General features: G+C 42.2%; 1 protein-coding gene across 7 annotated transcripts in view; it reads right to left on the reverse strand.

Moving 5' to 3' along the window:
* Positions 1-8,833: 8,833 nt before the first annotated feature.
* ELMO1 (engulfment and cell motility 1) overlaps positions 8,834-20,479 on the reverse strand; it is a 304,241-nt gene continuing 292,595 nt past the window's right edge. For all 7 annotated transcript variants that reach the window (XM_038126698.1, XM_038126700.1, XM_038126695.1 and 4 more), the window contains 3 exons: positions 20,237-20,319; positions 14,673-14,750; positions 8,834-10,166 (listed from right to left, as the gene is read on the reverse strand). In XM_038126698.1, the coding sequence (XP_037982626.1) occupies positions 9,966-10,166; positions 14,673-14,750; positions 20,237-20,319 (362 nt within the window). In that variant the 3' untranslated portion in view covers positions 8,834-9,965. The remainder of the gene's footprint in view (positions 10,167-14,672; positions 14,751-20,236; positions 20,320-20,479) is intronic.

Below are 20,479 nucleotides of genomic sequence, written 5' to 3' on the forward strand. Positions count from 1 at the left end.
AGTGCACCTCACCAAAGTCAGCTCTTGCCCTGCAGGATCAGACCCTAGACTGAGAATAAATCAGTCACAGGTGCTTGAATTAAGAGAATTAATTAATAAGACATTCCCATCCCCTGGAGGTTCAGGGGACAATGAGGAAGGCATGGCACAGGCCAACACAAACCACATCTATTAATCCTGAATTTGTCCCCAGTGTGACAGACTGCTGGGAGCTATTCTTTGTGCTCATACCAGGGGGAATTGATGGGACCTTATTCTCTGTTTTCAGGGAACGGTTCATGCAAGAAATTAAATTTTCCAATGTCATTACTAAATCCCAGGATCCTCTTCATGAGTTATTCAGCACCAGTTGCTCCAGTCTTGCACACCAGTTTTATCATCCTCACATCCACCTCTGTCTTTCAGAGATGAATATTAATTATCTTCATTCCAATGGTAGAATCCAATCCTCTCTTACCTTGCTAATGCAGTTCCTTTCTTGAAGATAAGCATACTTATCTCCCAAAAAGAGATAGTGTGTGCTGGAAAAAGACACAGAGCATTACCAAAGAACCGTGGGAGACAGGGATGACTGCCCACAGGAATCTGTGGTAGGCTTCAGAAGCTGGAAAACTGTAAAGGGGGCCAATGGAAATGGACTTTCACTAGCATGTTCAAGATGCTGCAAAACACCTTTTTAATGCACTAATCTGTCTGCCAGAGAATTATGAATCCATTAATAAATGGGAAACATCTAAAAGTTCTCACCTTACCATACCATAATATTTTTCTTTTTCAATATATAGCATAAAATTGTGCTCCTACAGCATATTGGGTGCCCTGATTTGCGGCTGGTAGGACAAGGTGGTGTCAGTAGCACTAAGATACTAATTGCCATCAGGAACTTGGCCAACCAAGCAATTACAGACATGCCTTCCTTCTCTTCACAGTGTGGAATGCACAGCTTCAGCCCCATCCAGCAATGATGGGATGCAAAGGAGTCACCTTTAATCTCCTGGACCTGGCATGGGGTGTGAAGAGCTCACACACCATAGGGATGCTGGCAACATCAGCAACTGCTTGCTCCCTCAAGATGACTTTCCTAGGGAGCTGCTCTGCTCAGCAGCACCACTGGGGAGCCATCAAGTACCTGGAGATGGCTCCCAAAAGGTAAAGCCACTCTTTTCAGCCCTCAATGAGGAATTTGCATGCTGGGCAGAGGGTGCAAAGCCATGGAGATTGCCTCCTCTGGAGCACCTCTCCTGCAGGACATCATGCTAAAATACCTGCCAGTGCCTCTGATTGGGGGGATCAGTTTTGAAAGGCTCTGCAGAGGTGCTGGAGCAGCACCATGCTCAGTCCCTGCAAAACTCAGCATCAAGGGTCTATCAAGACTCATCAAACCATGAGAAGAAGGCAGTGCTCCCGCTACACCTCCTGCCTGCTTGACGGGCTTGCCTGTCATTCTGTAAACCTCTAGGAAGCTACACAGTGGGAAGTGCTAGAAAACTGCAGGTGATGATTCCCTGCTGCCAAGGGCGAGCCTCGCAGTTCAGGCTATTGATGCCCATCCTGGGGTAGACAGGACTGCCTGCAGGTATTTGTGCCCAAGTCCAGGCTGACCACAGTGCTGCTGCTGGCTGTGTTTAATTTCTTTGCTCTGCATGAACAAATTTATTAAATCCACAGCACTTTCTTTTTTATTTTTTTTCTTCCCAATGGGGTGATTTGAAGGAACATGTGTTAGTCACTTGACTAATTAGCTTAATTCAAGAACATGTCTTCAGAAGCCCATTGCTGAGTAGCCTCCTCAATTCTGGAAATTTAAAAGTGACTTGGGTTTGATTAAAATCGAACCAAACCAATGAAGGCAATTGCTACTTGCTTTCCTGTTGTTATTTTCCTTGGACAAAGACAGCTTTGATTCATGGCTGCAGCTAGTCCTGTGTATGCCACAATAGTCAGGGGCTTGGACTGCTGTTTTTATATTAGAATTGTATTTAGGTGAAAATACTGCCATTCTTTCTGTATGAATTGATGGAGCTGTTATGTGTCCCTTTCTGTCATGAATCATTTACAAGGCCAGGTGGGATGGTTTTCCTCAGGCCATGCAGGTTTGGTGATGGAGGTTCTGGACCTGCACAAAGGTCAGAATTCCTGATCAAAGGAGTATCAAGAATGATGCAGTTTGACTTGGGAAAAAAAAAAAAACAACAACCAAACAACTTCTAAAAAAAGGGGAAAAAAAAAATTAGCATTTTGTTTCGATTCCAACTTTTTATGGCACTTTAAATCTTAGAAATAGAAAAGGGCTCGGAAACACTAATTCTTTCCAGAAGAACCATGACCCAGTTGGGACACTCCAAAAGTAGCTGAGCAGGAAATTTCAGTCACTTGAGCTTCTCAGTTTTTCTTACTGAATCAGTGATTCAGCTAAATTCACACAGTTTTTGTGTGTGTTAAATCTTCATTCAGTGGCATTTTCCAACAGAACCACTGCCACTTTCCTGGCCAACTCAGAATTACCCCAGTGCTCCCCTTGCCCTTCTGCTGGGTGGACCACCCGCACTGGCACTGTGCTGCTTCTTCCACTGGACTCAAGGTGATGAAAACACAGTGATGCACCTCATCCATCTAAGCAGGGCACTTCCACAAGGCATAATAGCCGTGGTTCAAGATAACGATAACATTCAAAATCTAAAATAAGCTTGCTATCCTCACATCATCTTTTGACTGAGCATGAATGCAGGTATACAATATTTTTGGTGGGAAACTGCTTGCTTATTCATGTTGCTCCAACCTCCTCTCCTCACATCCTGTCCCATCCAGCCCCACAAACCTGCCAGCTGCCATCATCTCTCACCTGGATGCTGCCTCCTGGAACATCCAACACTGCCACACTGTAAATGAGCTTATTTCAGGCTTGTTTCCTGGGGAAAGGGAACTGAGGTACTTGCCTCCTTGGTGTGCATGTGCACACGTTTGTGTGCGTGCATCCACCTGCAGGCTGCCAGATTTGATGAGAAGCTGGAGGCTCAGCAGTGGTTTTATGAAGAGTTCTGTTGAGGACTCTGTAAATGTCCTCACTGAAGGAACAACTCTGTCTGAAAGCAGCCTTATAAGAAGCTGGAGAAGCCACCTGCACGCCAGCTCATTTTTACACCTCAGCTTTTAATGGACCTCAGACCGTGCTGGAATGAAGAGAATCAAGAGTGTGAGATGAAGGTTTATGTGAAAACCAGCTTGGCTGGATTGTACTTTGGCTATTTGGGATAAACAAAAGGGTAAGGTATACCTCGTGTAAGGTATCACTGCATGCCCCCTGGACTGGGGACAGAAAGGGGAACCCAGGGCTTTGAGAAATGTCAGAGATTGACAGAGGGTATTGTGAGTGAAGGAACATGTGCAGGGGGACCTGTGCGGGTGAAAAACATCCAAAATAATTCTACTGGTGCTCTTTAAATGTCATACTCCTGGCAAAGAAACCTTTCACATGTTTCTCTCCAAGCCTTTTCAAATGCACCAGGCTTCTGCTGCTTGATGGGGGGGAAGAGGGAAGCTATGCCCTGGGAAAACCCTGTGGATGAGCCATTTTCCTCTGGGAAAGATGCAAGCAGTCAGCAGCTTTGCACAATGCACTATGCCCGCATCCCCACTGTCCTCATTTTAAGATGATGTGTAGAAAACTTGTTTTGAAGCCTGGCAGATTCCTACACGGCTGCTCCCGACTTCTTCCAAAACTACCCTGACAATACAAACTCCCTTGTTAACTGGCAGGGAATGAAGTCCCACAGGCTCAGCCTCCCACATGTGCACGGCCTGCTGGTGGGACAGCAAAGATCTCCAGGGTGTGCTTGTCCCTTGGGGAAGGTGGGTGGGAAAGGGATACTAAACCTGAGGCATTTCAAGAGAAACCAAGAAGATACAGACATACCTCATAAAAAAATGCTGCCTCTTATTAAACAAAAGACAGCCAGCTTCCCTCTCCCTCATGATAACCAAGAGGAATCCCAAAACATAATCAGTTTAAGCGAAACACCGTGTTGCTGACAAGATTAAAATTAGACTCATGAGGTTTCATCAAGGGAAAATTTAACTGTGGTAGTCAATCAGGCTGCAGAATCCTCTAATGACAACTGAAATAAAGTCATTCAAGACAGATTCTTAAATGTCACAGGAAAGAAAGCCTGCCCTTGTCTTCATCTCTTGCCAAAATTTTATTAAGCATCTCTTTTTCCTTCCCTCCTTTACATGCACTGCTGTCTTGTGGCCATACCCTCCCTCGGCTGAAACTACAGGCCAGCATCCTGCTTGGAGCACATAGCAATGGGTTCCCCAGCTTTGTGGCTGTCCCATAGGTCACATTTTATAGGAAACGTCTATGAACAAGAGGCGAATAGGATGAGACAGGGTTTGCAAGTAAGCCTTGCAAACTTGAAGAGGCTTGTTTGGCTCTTCCAAGAGAGAATAAAACCACAACAGCTGCTGTTTTCCACATAGCACCTCCACTGAGGTGCCTACAATAAGACTGAGAAACTCTCTGTTGAAAACAACACATCAGTTCAGAAAACTCTTCTACTTCCAACAGCAGCCTCTATACTTGCAGAGGGATGGCTTTTGAGATGTTTCCTTTGCCCTACGTGTGTCCCTGCAAGATAAGCATCACCAGCTCTGCTCTTCAGTGAAGTTCAAGGTCTCCCTTGAAGCTTCACAAGCAAGAAGTGAAAATAAAGATTAAAAAAAAAATGTCATTAAATGAGTTTGAAATGGTCTCCTGTACTTTTTAACCTTGCCCTCAGGAGGCTGCTGCAGGAGAGCACTCCCTGACTCAGCACTTTAAAATCACCTTACTATCAAAATTCATGGCTCTCCCAATATCCATTTTATGCCTAGACTTCCTCTAAAAAAAACTTGTGCTTTTAATACCACTCTCCTCTCAAGTTTCATCCTGATTTCATCCAGAGAGGGTTCCTGTTTTAATTCTTCAACTGCTGTTTAAAGTCCCAGAGATATATGAAGCAGCTGGAGTGATGTGGAATAATCAGCCAGCATCCTGTTCAGTCTCTTGCAGTGACCAGAGGTACACAATCCAATTACACATCAGACAGAAAAGTCATCATTGGCATAGCCTCTGAACATGTAGCAAAATCTCAGTAATGGGTAAAATTGCCTTCCTCCTTACACAGGCCCTGATCTAGCTTGGTCCATGAACACTCACCTAAATTTAGGTGCCTGTTTATCAAACTGAAATCAAGCATCTTTTACTGCATAGGTAAGTGCTTTGTTAATCAGGGAATTTGCTTAAGCCATGTGGCTGTTTAATATTCAAATATAATTATCATCTAGGGAGGGAGGGAGCACTGAGCAAGTCTCATCATGATCTATCCAGCTGTGGGGAAAGCAATGACAGTTCAGCCAGCAGTGTGAAAAAAACTCTGACCTCCGAAAACTCTTGTCTTCCAGAGTTTGCAGGGATTTTACCTTTACTTCCCTGAGGAAGGGCTCTAAGGGGAAGAGCTGTCATACACTTAGTATTCCGGACAGCTAAGACATCCCCAGGTCAATAAGGGCTGGATTTATTATCTTTTTTTTAACTCTGAAGAAGAATGGAGCAAGAAGGGAGTAAAATCTCACACTAATGTTATTGTACTCCTTAGATGAATGACTTTCACATGACAGTGAAGCTAATTCCATTTACTTGTAAGTGAAGCAGCAACAAAACAGAGAGTGGTGCGGGGGGGATATGGCAATACAAGAGTGTCCTCCTGCTCCCAGCATCTTCCTTGCTGGTTATTGCTCAGGATTAGCAGCTTGACTAGACCTGGATGCATCAGAGGCACCTCTGAGTCCAATGTAACAACAAACAACCGAAGAGCAGATGCAATCAGGGGCATTTCATGCTGATGCTTGTCTCTCCCTCTTCTCCTGACACGAGCATGTTTTTTTCTTCTTTCATCCCTCTCTCTTTTGAGAGCTGGCCAGAGGCTGTGGGATTGCAGCTGATGGCCTACAGGGTTGCTGAGGGGATGCAGGGCTCCCTTGCATTTCAGCTGTCTGCCAGAAAAGACAGAGATTCTGGGCAATGGATCCCGTCAGGTTTCCATGCAAGCCTTCACATTCTCATTGATGTGACACTGATGACAAACACCCTAGGCAAGAAAACAGCAATTCTGGGTAGGGTGTGAAGACACAAGAGGATTTCACAAATGAAGTAATCAGGATCTTGCACTGTCATTTTGCAACCCAAGAGCGAGTCAGCACCTACCTGCTTCTTGGCATGAGGATGTTATTTCTTCATGAAAGGTTTAATGAAACAGTTCTCCATACTGAAAAAAGAACGGCTTCTGAAAAATGGTAATAAAAGTCCTGTTTCTCTGACACATAGCTTGCTTTGTACAGGATTACTTAGAATTGCTGCTCTTCTCCTTGTCCTTACAAGTAGAGCAAGCAGTTGACTTAAGAAGATATGTATTTTTCTTGATTCAAGTTTTCTGGTAAAAGAATATATTAACTTTCAAAAGCAAAGTCATTTCCAAAACAGGAGCTAAAATTAGACTGATTTTTTTTTTTGTTCTCTCTCCCCTCTATGGCTTTTACAAGCAATTACCCACTTAATGTTATGAAATTATACAAGAAACTTCAATAGCAGTTCTTTTTCCTGCTGCATCTCCTTGAATGTGAAGATTTAAAAGCTTTTCCGGAACACAACAGCATGAGCAAATGAATTTGCCATTTTCACCCTCAGTTTCTTTTTTTTTTTAAAGAATGGGAAGCAGCGGGATATTTCTTCATAATTTAACTTTTTTTTTTTTGTTTTAAATTTCATAATGACAAAGTGAGCCTGTATGACAGTTCTAGAAACCGAAGGCAGGATTCTTCTTTTGCACCACAGCCTTTCAAGTTGCTGTGGGAGTGCTGCTAAAATAGCTGGAAGGGCTATTACGCCAACGCATCTCTTGAGCCTCTTCTTTCTTATGGCAGGGTGGTGGATACAAATTTAGCATTCCTGCTCATGTGACCATCCCACACTGTGCATAACCCCTACAAAGAGCCAGGCCATGTGGGAGGCTGGGGATCCTGCAAAGCAGGGCTGCAGGAAGCAGTGAGATAGAGCCATGCAGCGGTGCTGTGGTATCCATCTGGCCCTGGACCTGGATCCCCCTGGTCAGGCTGCACCCACCCTGTGGGGTCACAGGGCAGGACAGAGGGTCTGTGTCACCTGCTGTGAAAGGAGAGGGCTCCCAGCTATTCATGTTCAAGAGCCCCACGCTGCCTGAATGGTGTTGATGTGCCTCAGTGTCATGTGGATGGGCACAAGCAGCTGGTAAAAACAGAGGGCTGGGTTGCCAGCTCTCCTCCCATCAATCCCCTGGGCTCTTGGGGTGGAATTAAGGGCACTCACCTTAGTGCAGGAGGCAAGTCTAACCTTTATATCCTGCTCAAGTTGTCCCCTGGAGGAGGCGTTTTGTTTGCTCCTCTCTGATTGTTGCGCAGATAGATGCCTGCCTGCTGAGACCACAGCATTGGAGTGCTGCTGAGCTGGCAGTGTGTTTGGATCTGACAGCTTAGGAGTGAAAGGTGTTTCTTTTGCCAGCAGAGTAATACCCATCTGAAGCACCAAGTATGAAATCTGTAAGTAAAAAGCAAATCCAGCTGGGCCAGGGTGATTAAAACAACTCAGGCTCTCCATTCTGCTCCAAGTTTTATCTGCATGAAGTTAAGAGGCAGCATCAGCGTCTGGTAAAGAAACATGTTCCTACCTCTATGCCTTGCCCCTGGGACCCCTTAAAAATCCCCTGTGGCAAGCAGTGCCTTTGTTTCAACTATTTCCTGACCATGACTACCTTTGCTATAGTCTGACAAAACTCTGGAGAATTAACCATCTCAAATTCCCACAACTCATGTTGTACATCTCTGTTCTCATTAAGACCAAACTTATTCTCAGGCCACACTTCACCATAACTTCTCCCTCCAGAATTTAACTCAGTCTCTCTTATTAACTTACTCTATCATCCATTACCACCAAAACCAACTTATATCTTCTGTTACATTAAGGCATTCATAAAATACTGCACAGCTTCAGGAAGGCACCTTCCTTGGGACTTTGATGCTTGCATTCATACAATGTTCTCATTATCTTCCTTTTTGTTGCACCTGCAGGACATCATTTCTCTCCTCTACTGGTGTGAGGCCAGTCAGGATGTTTTCCCCAGAGCCGTCTGGATGGAGCAAAGGCCACCTCAGTTGAGAACTTCTATGATTATCAAAACTGGAACCAGCTTCTGGGTTTCTCACTAGCACAAGTTCTGATAAAACCCCTTTACCGTTTTTTCAGCTGGGTCTGAGCAGGAAAGAAACTCACACTGATAAACACCTCTCTTCAGCATGTGCAGTAGGAGGGAAAGAGCTGGCAGGTTCCTCTAGACTCAGACTTTTGCATTTGAACTTAGTGAAATACCTAGAAAAAACATGAGGATAGAGGGAATCCATCCTGCAAAGCTCAAACCTTCCTAATACCAATTTGCTGTGGCCATAAACACTCTCAGTGGAGAAAATGGAAATACAGGAAAACAGCTGCCCCAGCAAAACACAGGAAAGGCATCAGCCTTGAACTGAACGTGAGCACATCAGTATGCTTGGATTTTGGATTTCACAAGTGCTCTTCTCACAGGAAGGCTCATGTAACCATGGCAATGGAGATCTCTGGATGCATTTCATCCTTGTCACCACTAACAAACAAGTAAGTTAAATCAGATGCAGATAAGAAAAGTCTTCCCACTCCTCTTTTCACTAAACAGTTTAGAATTTCTAGGAATCATAAAAAATAAAAGACAACTTCAGAAGAAAAACCAAGTCCCAAGAATCATCACAACTCAGATTTTTATTCAACAGTGAAGTTGAAGGGAACTGTGTTTTTTTCCCTTCAGGGCAAATGTTTCAAATGGAAATTAAGTAAAAATATTGTCCCCCAAAAGTACTCACAATGAAATTAGTTTTCATTAAATATATTTGTTTGGCAAAATAAAATAAAAAATTAGAACCCGTACAAAAAAAAATCCCTTGCAAATTTCTAACACTGTAGCAATGACAACGATGTAAACTTGGATGTTTGGCAGTTGTATTTAATTTGTGAAAATTACTGTTGAACTTTGGACCAAGGAAATTAAAAATCACTTCAAATAGCAACAAGCCAATTTCAGAGGCAACTGAGGCTTAGGGAACGCTACAGGAATGGGACACACTAGTGGCTTCATACACGGTTTGTGCGAGTGATCTGCTAGTGTGGGGCTATTGTAAGAGCTGGGAGGAAAAGAAGTTAAAAGCTGTTGCAGCATTGCAGCGTATGGTACAGCAAAAACCTGTAGACTTTCCATTCTGGGAGCCGATCGGTTGGGTGAAGGCTGGAGGCAAGAGTTGAGATGACGGTGGAAAGAATAATGACAGTGACGGATGATGCAAGCACTGGGAAGCAGTTAACCAATCACGTTGGATTCAGTGGTGAGCAGACTCTTGTGAGTGTCTGGGGAAATCTTCTGCTTACAGTAGCTGCTTTTGCTCCCTACCTCCCTCCTCCTTCCAGTTAAAGCCTCTGCCCTGCCAAGTGGGTTTCACAGGCATGCAGTTTGATAACAACATCCTTTAGTTAAGAATGTCTATTCCAGTATTAAAAATGTAAAAAAAGTCCTCAGGAGGGTTTCTTCTTAGTGGCAGTCTTTGCCTTAAGCAAGGCCAATGGCCCGCAATTACAAGTTAATTAAAGCAACGTGGATTTGGATGAGCAATGGGGAAGATGGGAATGGGGAAGGAAGGGATGCAGGGAACAGGGAGGAATGCAAGTGTTTCTACATCCCTCCCCAAAGCCAAAATACAAGGTGCAAAAGTGGGTTTCTTTTTTTCCTCACACTCTTCTTTTTTTTTTTTTTTTTTTTTAATATCTCTCCAGTTATAATGTATTTCCAGTTTCAGAGCAAGTTTCAGTGACTGCCTCAGTTACAGTCATAGACAAAGTCATAGTTGCTGGGCTCCTTTGGGATAGGTGGGGGAGCATCTGGGATTTGTATATTTTCCAAGTCAAGGAGGCGTAGCTTGATCTCCATGCTGAGCAGCGTGTCTAGGTCGTTCCGTGTTAGGTCACTCAACATGTCCTTTCCAAGGAGGGCATTCAAACCATCGGTCCATACACAATACTGCACAGGAAAAGGATAAAAACTCTCATTAACAGACTTTCCATAAACAAACTCCTTCTCTGGTCTAGTCCTCTACAGTTACTGCTCCCATGGGGACTTACAAAGAGATCTAACATTAGGTTGATGAATTTTATCAGCTCAGGTCTTGAAGAAGACTTTCACTGAGCTGCTCAGAAAAGAGAAAAAGATTCCATAAAATGGGACGAAATGACAGTATTTAGTTGTTTGACAATTTGGTGTCTCCTCCAAACTTCTTGGTGAATGTTCGTCGGCAATTATTGGAGAAGAAAACAATAACTTAGGACAATGAACCTCTGGAGAAATCTCCTTCACTCCTCTCATTCTCCTCCCCCAGTACCTATTAAAAAAGCCTGATTATCTTACACTAACTAAACTTTAAATTCCAAGACAGTTAAGTAAGGTGAACTAAATCCCACCCCCAAATCCTTCTTGACTCTTAGTGTAAAAATGCTGTACTATCTGCTTTTATCATTGTTTGTTTTCCTATACATGAAGCTGTTACAATTGATAGTCTCACATAACTATGCCTACTTTACCACTATTTTACACAAAATAACATATTGTGAAAACTACAGTCAGTTAATGCTATGTCCTTCATGAAAATTAAATGCCAAGCTGCTTGGGTATAATCCTAAATGCGGCAAATGCTGAACTGGCCTCTAAAACCTCTTCCTTTCTGTTAGCTTTTTCCTAACAGGAGATGCCATCTTTCCCAACAGCTGACAGCTTGTGATGAACGTGGGCTGAATAACCATTTAAAATCAGCAACAAATTCAAGGGAGATTGGTGATCTAGAGTCAACTTCTATTGAATAAGTCACTTTCATTTATTACTACAAGCCATTTATTCAACTATGAACAGAAGTACTCAAATGCTGTCATCTAAAAATAAAGAATTTCAATCATGAACTTCTGTCCTAGTTTGCAGGAGAAAAATTAAATTAACTGTAACTGCATTTTTATCTTACAAATACTTCTGCTGGATTTCATGCCAAAAAAAAGGGTTTTAAATTTAGCTGACCATTTGCTACATGATGCCGCCGAGTTTAAAGATAGCCATGGCTGACTTCATCCCACAGCAGAAATGAGGATTATTTTTAAGGAAGAGAGAGAAGCCCCCCTCTTCATGCAGAAAAAGGGCATGTTTCAAAAATAGGATGGGTTAGCACACTTCAGCATCCGAAGTGAAATCCAACCCACTTAAGTCAGTAACAAAACAGTAGCAGAGGGAGCTTTTTCACCCAGGGTGTGGGCAAGCCAAGCCACAGCTTTAATATGAGATCAGCTATATAGAAGAGACTTTAGGGTTCAGGTTGTCCTGCTGACAAGTACTAAATAAACAACTTAGCCTGCCTATTCTAGGTTGTCAAAGTGTGCCACCGAAGACTTTTAAAGCATGCAATTTTTTTGGAGTGCATGCAGAATATCAGAAAAAGAAAAAAGCTATCCTAGAAAAATAATTATATTTGAACAGACTATATAATCTTCTATTATTTACTTGAAATCTTTCTTTGGAAGAGTTTTCCCTCAATTCATTATGAAGAAAGGAACAGAAAAGCAAAAGGCTGTGCTCAGGTTACAGGAGAGCAGAGAAACTTCTTAACAGATGCAGCCCCTGACTCAAATCGTCCATCACCTGCACAGCGAGTGCAGCCAGCTCTTCCTCTGGGGAGGAATCCCAGAGAGCCAGGAAGTAGAACTGCAGTTCTCTCCTCTTCCAGATATAACTCATTCAGGGCCCACAGAAACCAAATTCTGGCCACAATTCTGATGAGTGCAATGGCCTGGAAAAGGGGCTTCCTCTCTAATCTCCATATTGGCAAATTCACCTAATTAAACTCCTGCACATGTTGAGCAGAGAGACATCCTAATGAGATGGTGGAAAAACAGAGGCATTCATTCAGAAGCTTTTTTCTTTTTAATATGCAAAAGAGACTAAGAGCCACTGAAAAATTAATTTACGAGATTCATTTTCATAAAACTCCAATGAAACCTAATTATGGCCTCCCTCATCAGTTTCTCTGTCAAAAATCATGGATAAGATTAATCCACCTTTTTTGCTGTGTAGTTGAAACCAGTTATTAGTATTTAAATGAAAAACAAATACAATGGAGTGATCTCATAGTACTGAATCCTCTGGCTAGAAGTAAGCTCCAACAGATGGCTAAGGGAATTCACAAACTTAAGTGTGCTAGAATGAGGTCCAAATCTCAATGATACTGGTTCAGTAATGAGATTTTATCAAAGAATTACTTTGGGAGGCAAGAACTAGAAAGGTTGCACAGGCTTCATCCATCTGGATGGAGCCCTGAGCAACCTGGTCTGAGCTCATTGCTGACCTGGTTTGAGCAGGAGGTTGGACTCAGGACACCTTCAGGTTCCTTGCAGCCAGAATTATCCTAAGAGCATTGTTCAATTTTTGTTTTTAGGACACACTCAACTCCCACATTTCAGCCTCACTCTACAATCACGAGGGCTGCACATGTACTTAAAAAAAGCCCTGCAAGTCTGACCTGAAATTGTCATGTACCAACATCATTCCTGGTGCTTCACACAAAGCTTTCAGAATCTTGAGATGTCACCACCAGATCTCCCAAACTGACAATGCTGCTAAACTAGCACTTCTATCGCCAGGCACCCCAACTACTTTGAAGAAGAGTCACGGGCTTCACAATATGCTGCTTCCCTTTCCTTGTGGGTACTTCCTCTGAACACTTGTACTTTTCACTTTAATCACAACTCACTCTTCTGCAGGCCATGGAAAAATACAGAGGATGTGAGATGTCCTTTTAAAAACTTTCATTTGGGAACTGTCAAGTGGGAGCAGAGACTGTTGCCTCTGGCCATTTTTTTGAACATATTAATTTTGTTTCAAAGAAGCTGCACAATACCAGAAAGAGATGTGAAGATAAAAGGTGTGTTAACGCAATCATGAGCAATTGGGTTAGTGCATCTCACTGCTACTGCCTGTCAGTGGGATGCAGCAGCAGCTTTTGAACATTTGGACCATTAAAATCCACTTTTAGCTATAGGCTGTATTTGAGATACAGTGGCTGAAAAAATTGTTGGTTTTCATGACCATTTCGCTTCTGAGCTGAAACAGTCTAGAATTCAGTTTCTGGAGAATTTATATCAGAAATCCTCGAACCTATGTTCAGTTCAGAGGATGACGACAACCATGTGCTGCTTGGAGCTATAGCTCTAGTGGCACATTTTGCCTGGGATACTACTGGTCTTTTCTCTTACATGAAAACTAACCAGCAAATACTTCTCTGGAATGAAAATACTTCTCTTGAAAATGACACTCAAATATTAATCCACAGAAAGACCCAAATGGGCATAACTGTATCTCCTCTCCTAAAATTAACATTTAGTTGAAGGTTTTAGTCCAGAACAACAAATGTTGAAGTAGCATAGCTAATACACTTCACTTGTAAAGCAATTTCACACACTTTTTAACACTACAGTATCATTCCATTTAAAGCAATCATCTTCATCATCTTAGCACAAGGTCCTGAACTGAGACCAAATGTAATATCTAAAAATAAGTGTGCAAACACAACTCTTTTGCTTTAGAAACAAGAAGGATTTTTTATTTTACTGTAGTGCATTCTGCTAAGCCTTTACTTGAAATTTCTTTGAGAGAAACACATCCAATGATTCAACAAAATTAAGGTAATTAATCCCATCACATTCCAGAAGGCAATGATGTTTTCTATTTCCTTGTGGCTTTTACTAAGAGAAGGGAGCAGGGAAGGGGCTATCAGTCATCCTTGCTATTGGTATTTACATTGTCTTTATACAAGTGAAAGGCACTGCAAAACACTTTCATGTGGAGATGGAATGAATACAGAGGGCCTTCTATGATCACCTGTCGTGAATGGTCTTAAGCGATGTGAAAATAAGGAAAAGGGGATATGCCGTTCTGGAGAGCACAAGTCTTTGGCTGAAACTGAGACCCAATTATGGTATAACCACCCCTGACTGTGCTAGCACTGTCAAGTGAACTGAGGCTGGCAGATTCTTTGAAAGCTTGGATGTACAAATTCTCAATGTCGAAAGTTCACACAGCAAAATTCTCTAGTGTCTGAAGTACAGCAGCCCACAAGAAATCAGGAAATGGTGAGTGAGGACTGTAGAACTTTGAGGTCTGCCCAAGCTCTCTTATTTCTCTTTCTTATGGCTCGTATTTCAGGAGGACTTAGAAATACTGGTCTGTAATTTGGAGTGTCATGTGCTTTGTGATGTAGGAGTACAAAACATGTTTCTTCTGGGGCTCAGATATGCAAGAAAATCGCAGAAGGTCCTGTTCCTGAACTAATCCCTCGAATATGTCAGTTTGTTTTGAGACATGACACTGATTTAGATGGATTTAGATGGACCTAATGGCCAAGATGCCCATTCTTATGTTCTTACAAAGCCATCTGGTGCCTTAAAGCAACTAAGATAACTTCAAATAAACTTCTGTACTCTGAACATGACTTACCTCGTGCTTGTCTGGAGCAATGAAATTCAACTGGCCACTTGAGTCATACAATATAGAGAAAGCAAGCTCTAGCACCTCCTGGAACAATACAAAGAAACACATATTAATGCTGCATGACAGAGGCATCTGTACATTCAGGTCTGTCTTTCTTTCCTATCCATTATTCCCCAAAACAACTTGAAAAATAGTTTATGGCAGTCTCCTGTCTGGCCAAAGCTGCAGCAGTAACAGACCACTGCAAGAGACAGGCACAGCAAGAATAACACCACGGTTGCTGCAGTCAAAACAAACTCACTCTCCTCAGTGCTTACTGTGACCCTCTGGGTCATGAATTACTTTAGCATTTGAGTTTAAATTTGAGCTAGGCAATGTTGAAGACTAAAATCAATATAATGAATAATAGTACACTTGCGAGAAACTCTTCATGAAGGCTCACAGATTTTTCCACTTTGTATAGATTAAACTCACAAAGTTCTGCAAGGTTTGACTTCTTGTGTTAAAAATCTTGTCAGGACAATGAATATCCTGGTAAATACTTATGTTCTTTTCACTGCTGGAAATATATTAAATTATTCACTCTCTGGAGATTTCTGTAATTTTGTTTCCATCTGAACCAGAATCGCCAGCCTCAGTCAAGCCAAACCATGCCAGTTACCTAAAGACCCAAAGGAATTTCGGGAAAGGAAAAAGCAATCATCTTTTTGTCCCCTAAGCACTGAAGCTGGAATTGTAAAAAATACCAAGGAGAATTCATAAAGTGCTGACCTTCCCTAAAAGTCACCTGGAGTTAAATTCTCATGGGGAAACCCAGGCAATCTGAATAAACACTGATCTTTCAGTGGCCAGCAGTGAGCATACTGAGATGTTGTCTTATCTGTTGCCATAGTATGGTTTCTGCCTGCATCACAAGTGCCATTGCAAGGATCTCACAGTCTGTAAGCTCGGCTGTATGGATACATTCATTAACTGTGGAAAAGAGACCCAGCTACATAGCAGAGTGCTGACTTATAACTATGATCTGTATCACATGTCCTGTTCTTTTAGCTTCTTGGCTTCCTCAGCCCTGTCACACTGATGCCTTTTGCTGACTCTTAGCTGACAACAGTCCCTGCATTGCCAGCGGTGAAAGGAGAATGACTTCCAAAATTTGCAACATTAAGTTTTAAAATGGAAGAATTGACTGTGGGGACTGCACCATAAACATTGTTCTAGATTGCTACCCTTGAGCTCCTGGTCTGAGATAGACATAGATGTTTGGATTTCTGTAAGGGCTTTTTTCGGTTTTGACGCTGTATGATTAAGAGCAGAGTCTGAACCATAAAACTTGCAATCCTTAGGGATAATCTTGGATAATAAGAGATCAGGCTTCTCATGGGAAATGTTCTTGTTTTCCTTGAGTTTAGTTACTAGGTTTGACTTGATGTATTGCCAAGGCTACAGGAGACAAAGCTATGTTAAATCCTCATTGTGTTAAATCTCCATGGAGGCTGCAAGTGCAAACAGTGCTGGTGCACTCAGCAAACCAATGGCTCAGGCTCACATGGCCCTTTTGTGTTGAAGGCACGTCTCTCAGCCACACCTTATTAAGAGTGATGTCCCTCATTACAGAAACAAATCTACCTCTGCCCACATGAACCTGGCATTATCTCCTCCCACAGAGTTATAAATTACTGACAGACTACGCCAAGTAATGCCACTGAGATTGTAGCTCTGAAAAAAGGGCATGTACTGTTATACTGTGATGTTCCTGAATTTCATGAAGGTCAACAATCCCACAGGCCTGATCCCTGCAATTTTTCCTTCGGGAAACTCCCAACGAATATACCTTCTTCTTCACCTCAAAGAGAGAAAAAGGAGGAAGAAAAATACCTCTGCTTGGAAGAAGAATGTGTCAGGATGTCAAGGGTTTAGTAGTTTCCAGTCAGGCAGAGAATGAGAAAGGACTACATTAAGGGCACCAAGCTTCTCTTTCTGGGGAGAAGTGTTATTTTGGCAGCCCTGGCTACAGCTCAGCTTCTTTGCTGGCTGCCCTGGACTCTAAAGGCTTGGGAATCACAACTTCCAGGTGCCAGCATCTTTGTTGCTTTATGCACAGCAAACTGTCAAGGAAAAAGGAAGCCAAAGGAGCTGGAGTTGCCAACTGGCCCCCCACACTGACAGTGGTCTCAGTGGTTGAGCTGGCTGACTTGTCAGGGACCCCCACCTGGTTTTCTTACAGTCCCATCAACAACAAGGAGGAGCTGGCAATTCTTAAATGAGAACTGGTCAGTCTTTATCAGCCATCTGTAGTTTTCTCTTCTTTTCTCTGTTCTACTTCTTAACCTTTCTCACAGTAATTTTTCACTCAAGCCTTTTCCACTTGTTTCTCTATCCCTCTGGTCCTTTTTATCTCACGTTCCATCCAACCTATTCCTTCCTTCTTTGTTTTGCTTTCCTGCTCCTGCACCTCAAGTTGCTGAACTCACTCCCTTGGCACTCCTAGCTCCTTCCACATGTCAGACCTCTGCCCCCCAGACACTTCTCAAAGGTAACAGCATTGGGACCCACAGTGCTCCTCTCTTCTGAGCTGTGCTGAAAACAGAGAACAAGAGACTGCAATGGCAGGTCAATACTTCTACTCCTTGGGTTCAGCTCTGTGGGGGGAGCTGTCATAGGTGGTATGAAGGGAAGATTGCTCTCCCATGCCCAGAGGTTCCCTCTCCCTCAGTCTCCACTGGTCCCCAACACAGGCCAGAAGCAAGCTATTTTTCCTGAACAGGCATTTTGGGTGCCTATGCAGCTGGAATGACCTCACTACTTTCTGCTTCCTCTGTATTCAACACGTTCAAAACACCCATGTCTTTACTGAAGGCTGAAGCCTGGCCATATTGAGTTTACTTGCCAGGGTCAGATGATCTGCCCCAAAGAACTCTCTAGACAGGCAGTGTCAGGGAACTTGTTCAACCAACATGAAAGAGAGAAGAGAAGAGAAGAGAAGAGAAGAGAAGAGAAGAGAAGAGAAGAGAAGAGAAGAGAAGAGAAGAAGAAAAAGAAGGAGAAGAGCTTCATTCATCAGGGATGAACCATTTTAGCTGACTAAAAAGGCACAAGGCCTGAAACCTGCCACATCAGCAGATAAAGGGTGATAGGAGAACACTTCAAAATATCTGGCCGTGGGTTTTTTTCCCAATTCTTCTGTCATGCTTTATTTTGAAGGCTGTGAAATCTGACGTATTTCATTTCCTTGAAAATCATTGGTACTACTTGGGACTCAAAAATAAGGATTTAAAAATTAAACCTAATTTAAAAACTCAAGCAAGACAAACAAGAATGGATTCAGATCTGGTCCCGTCACATCTTTCTGGCTTCTTATGCATGCAAATTCCAATTCAGTTTAACTCTTGTTTCTTTCCAAATTGTCCTGCTGAAAGAACAATGGCCATGTGCTGGCAAATGAAGGGATGCTGAAGCCTTTGTTATAGACATTTTGCCAATTCCAGCTATGCTCATAGCATTCTGCCATTCAATTTTCTTTTCTGCCAATGAATAAAATTGAGGTGGACATTATATATGTACAAAGAAAGCTCAGAATGAAAAGACCTCTTAAAAATATATCACTGATTGTGAAATTTGAGAAAGTGAAAGGTTTCATACACCAAATTCAGCTGAATTGCATTCTGTGTCTGCCTTTTTATAAATTTTAATTGCCTAACCCATATATAACTTGATATGCTGCAAACAACATGTTATTCCTATGTCAGTTAAATAGTTGCAATATTGTGCCTGACAGTTTGATGGGGATGACAGATTATTTCAAAAATTCTGTGCTTCTCAGGGGAAAAAAACAAGGAATTGAGGAAATTAAAAAAACCCCAACCCACCAAACCAAAAACCCTGCACCACATCAGAAATAGTAAAACCATCAAAACTGCCATTGTCTGGGTCACAAATAGACTGTCTCCAGCCAAGGATGCAGCCATGCTACCTATGAATTCCAGATCTTCCATTCTCAGCCAGAAATTTTATATCAGTCCAAAGCAATTTTACCTAAGGAAATGGGGCAATGCTGAGAGCTGAGGACAAACTGATCTGCAGCACTCCTATTTAGCATTAAATACTATCTAGACATTACTGCGCCATAACGATGACACATTTCCATCACTGCCACCCACTGCTTTCCATCTTTCCCTTTTGTGTGGACATATGAGTGCTAAGGCAAGGAAGAGCTAAAAATATTTTATATGCATCATATAAATGTCCCAGCCAAATGTGTTGATGGTTCAGCTGTAACATGAGGTAGGAGTTATACGTAATCTACTGTACTCATGTGTGTGTGTTTGTGCCCTGATTCAGAAAATACCAGAAAAAATACTCCTGGGATTTTTTTTCCTCACTTGACTTTTTCCTTTCCTGCCATGTAAAGCCAATGTTGGAAGGAGAGCAACTTCTCTGTAAGAAAACAAATGCAAAAAATACTCAGGATGCTTTGCCCACCTGTGCACAGTTAAGGAAAGAAGTTGCAGCTGTGAAGGTGCAACTAGTTGTTGATGTAGCTTTGACAGGGCCTTCTCAATTTTTATGGCTCCCTTCAGGACTGCTTCTTCAATTTTATCTAAAGTGTTGAAGCAGGAACTCTTAACTTCACTATTTTGTCCATCAAAATCTCCTGGTCTGACCCAAAAATTTCTCAGTTTCAGGTAATTAGAAATTCTAATTTGAAACCTGTGATCTGGCTCCCAGATCTCTCAGGGTGCTGTTCTAGGTCAGACTGAAAACCATTAGAGTCTCATTGCTTCTTATAAGGTGAGGGAGACAACCTGATAGAAAATTTATGAACATACCTCATAGAATATGGTATTCACCACTTCATAGAATATGGTATTCACCACTAACGATGCCAGACGTTGCTAGTAACTCCATTTCTTCTTGATGTCATGACAATTCTTACTAACAAAAACTCTGCAAGATTCTGGCACTGCACAATTTTAGTACTACTGTCAGCTTACAGTTCTTGCTCTGAAACTCTGAAAGGTAGTATAAATCTAATTTAAGCTGAATATTGTCTCCTACACATCTTTTCCCAAATGAACTGCTAAGCATGTTATACACCTCCTTAATTGCCCAGGATTTACCCTACAGCCTTTTGTTGGCAGTGGTTTTTCTGCCTGACTGGACCTGCAGGTATCATCAGCCGGACATTAATTGCAATTTTGGCATGTGTTCAGTGAATGTGAGTTCATCAGAGAACACAGCTGGAACAAACTAGTTATTTATCAGACACAATATAGAAGTAGGCACCAACAGCCATTGCTGCTTTGCTTTAGAGATAGAAAACATCACTACTAAAGACAATTCCAGTTGTGCCCTGGGCGTATCTCAATGCACATCTGCCAGGAAATATGAGTACAGAAGGCTAAGCTGTCCCAATAACTTAACTCAAATGGTCTGAGGTGGAAACAAAGGGTATACATACATGGAAATGTTGCAGGCTGGAAAGAAAAATACCTGTGTTACTTCAGGGAAGGTCAAGTTGACAAGCTTTGCATTCTGCACAGTATGTGTTCATAACAATTTGAGAATCATACCTTGTTTTGTTTAAGAGCTCCTTTCTCCTTCATATGTGGGCAGTCTTTCCCAGTCACAACAGCTTTTATATCTGCCACTGGCACTGCATTAAAAAGAAAGAAAATCAAACCCCAGAAAATTAGTTAGAAGCAAGGTATGTAAAAGCTTTAGAGTCTAAAAAGAAGCAAGACTAATGTGTTAAAATTTCCATGTCCTTTGTAATTTCCAGCCTTTTGTAAGAAAGAAAACTGGAAGAAAACAAC

The sequence above is a fragment of the Motacilla alba genome, chromosome 2, assembly GCF_015832195.1.
Source record: "Motacilla alba alba isolate MOTALB_02 chromosome 2, Motacilla_alba_V1.0_pri, whole genome shotgun sequence".
Lineage (NCBI taxonomy): Eukaryota > Metazoa > Chordata > Aves > Passeriformes > Motacillidae > Motacilla > Motacilla alba.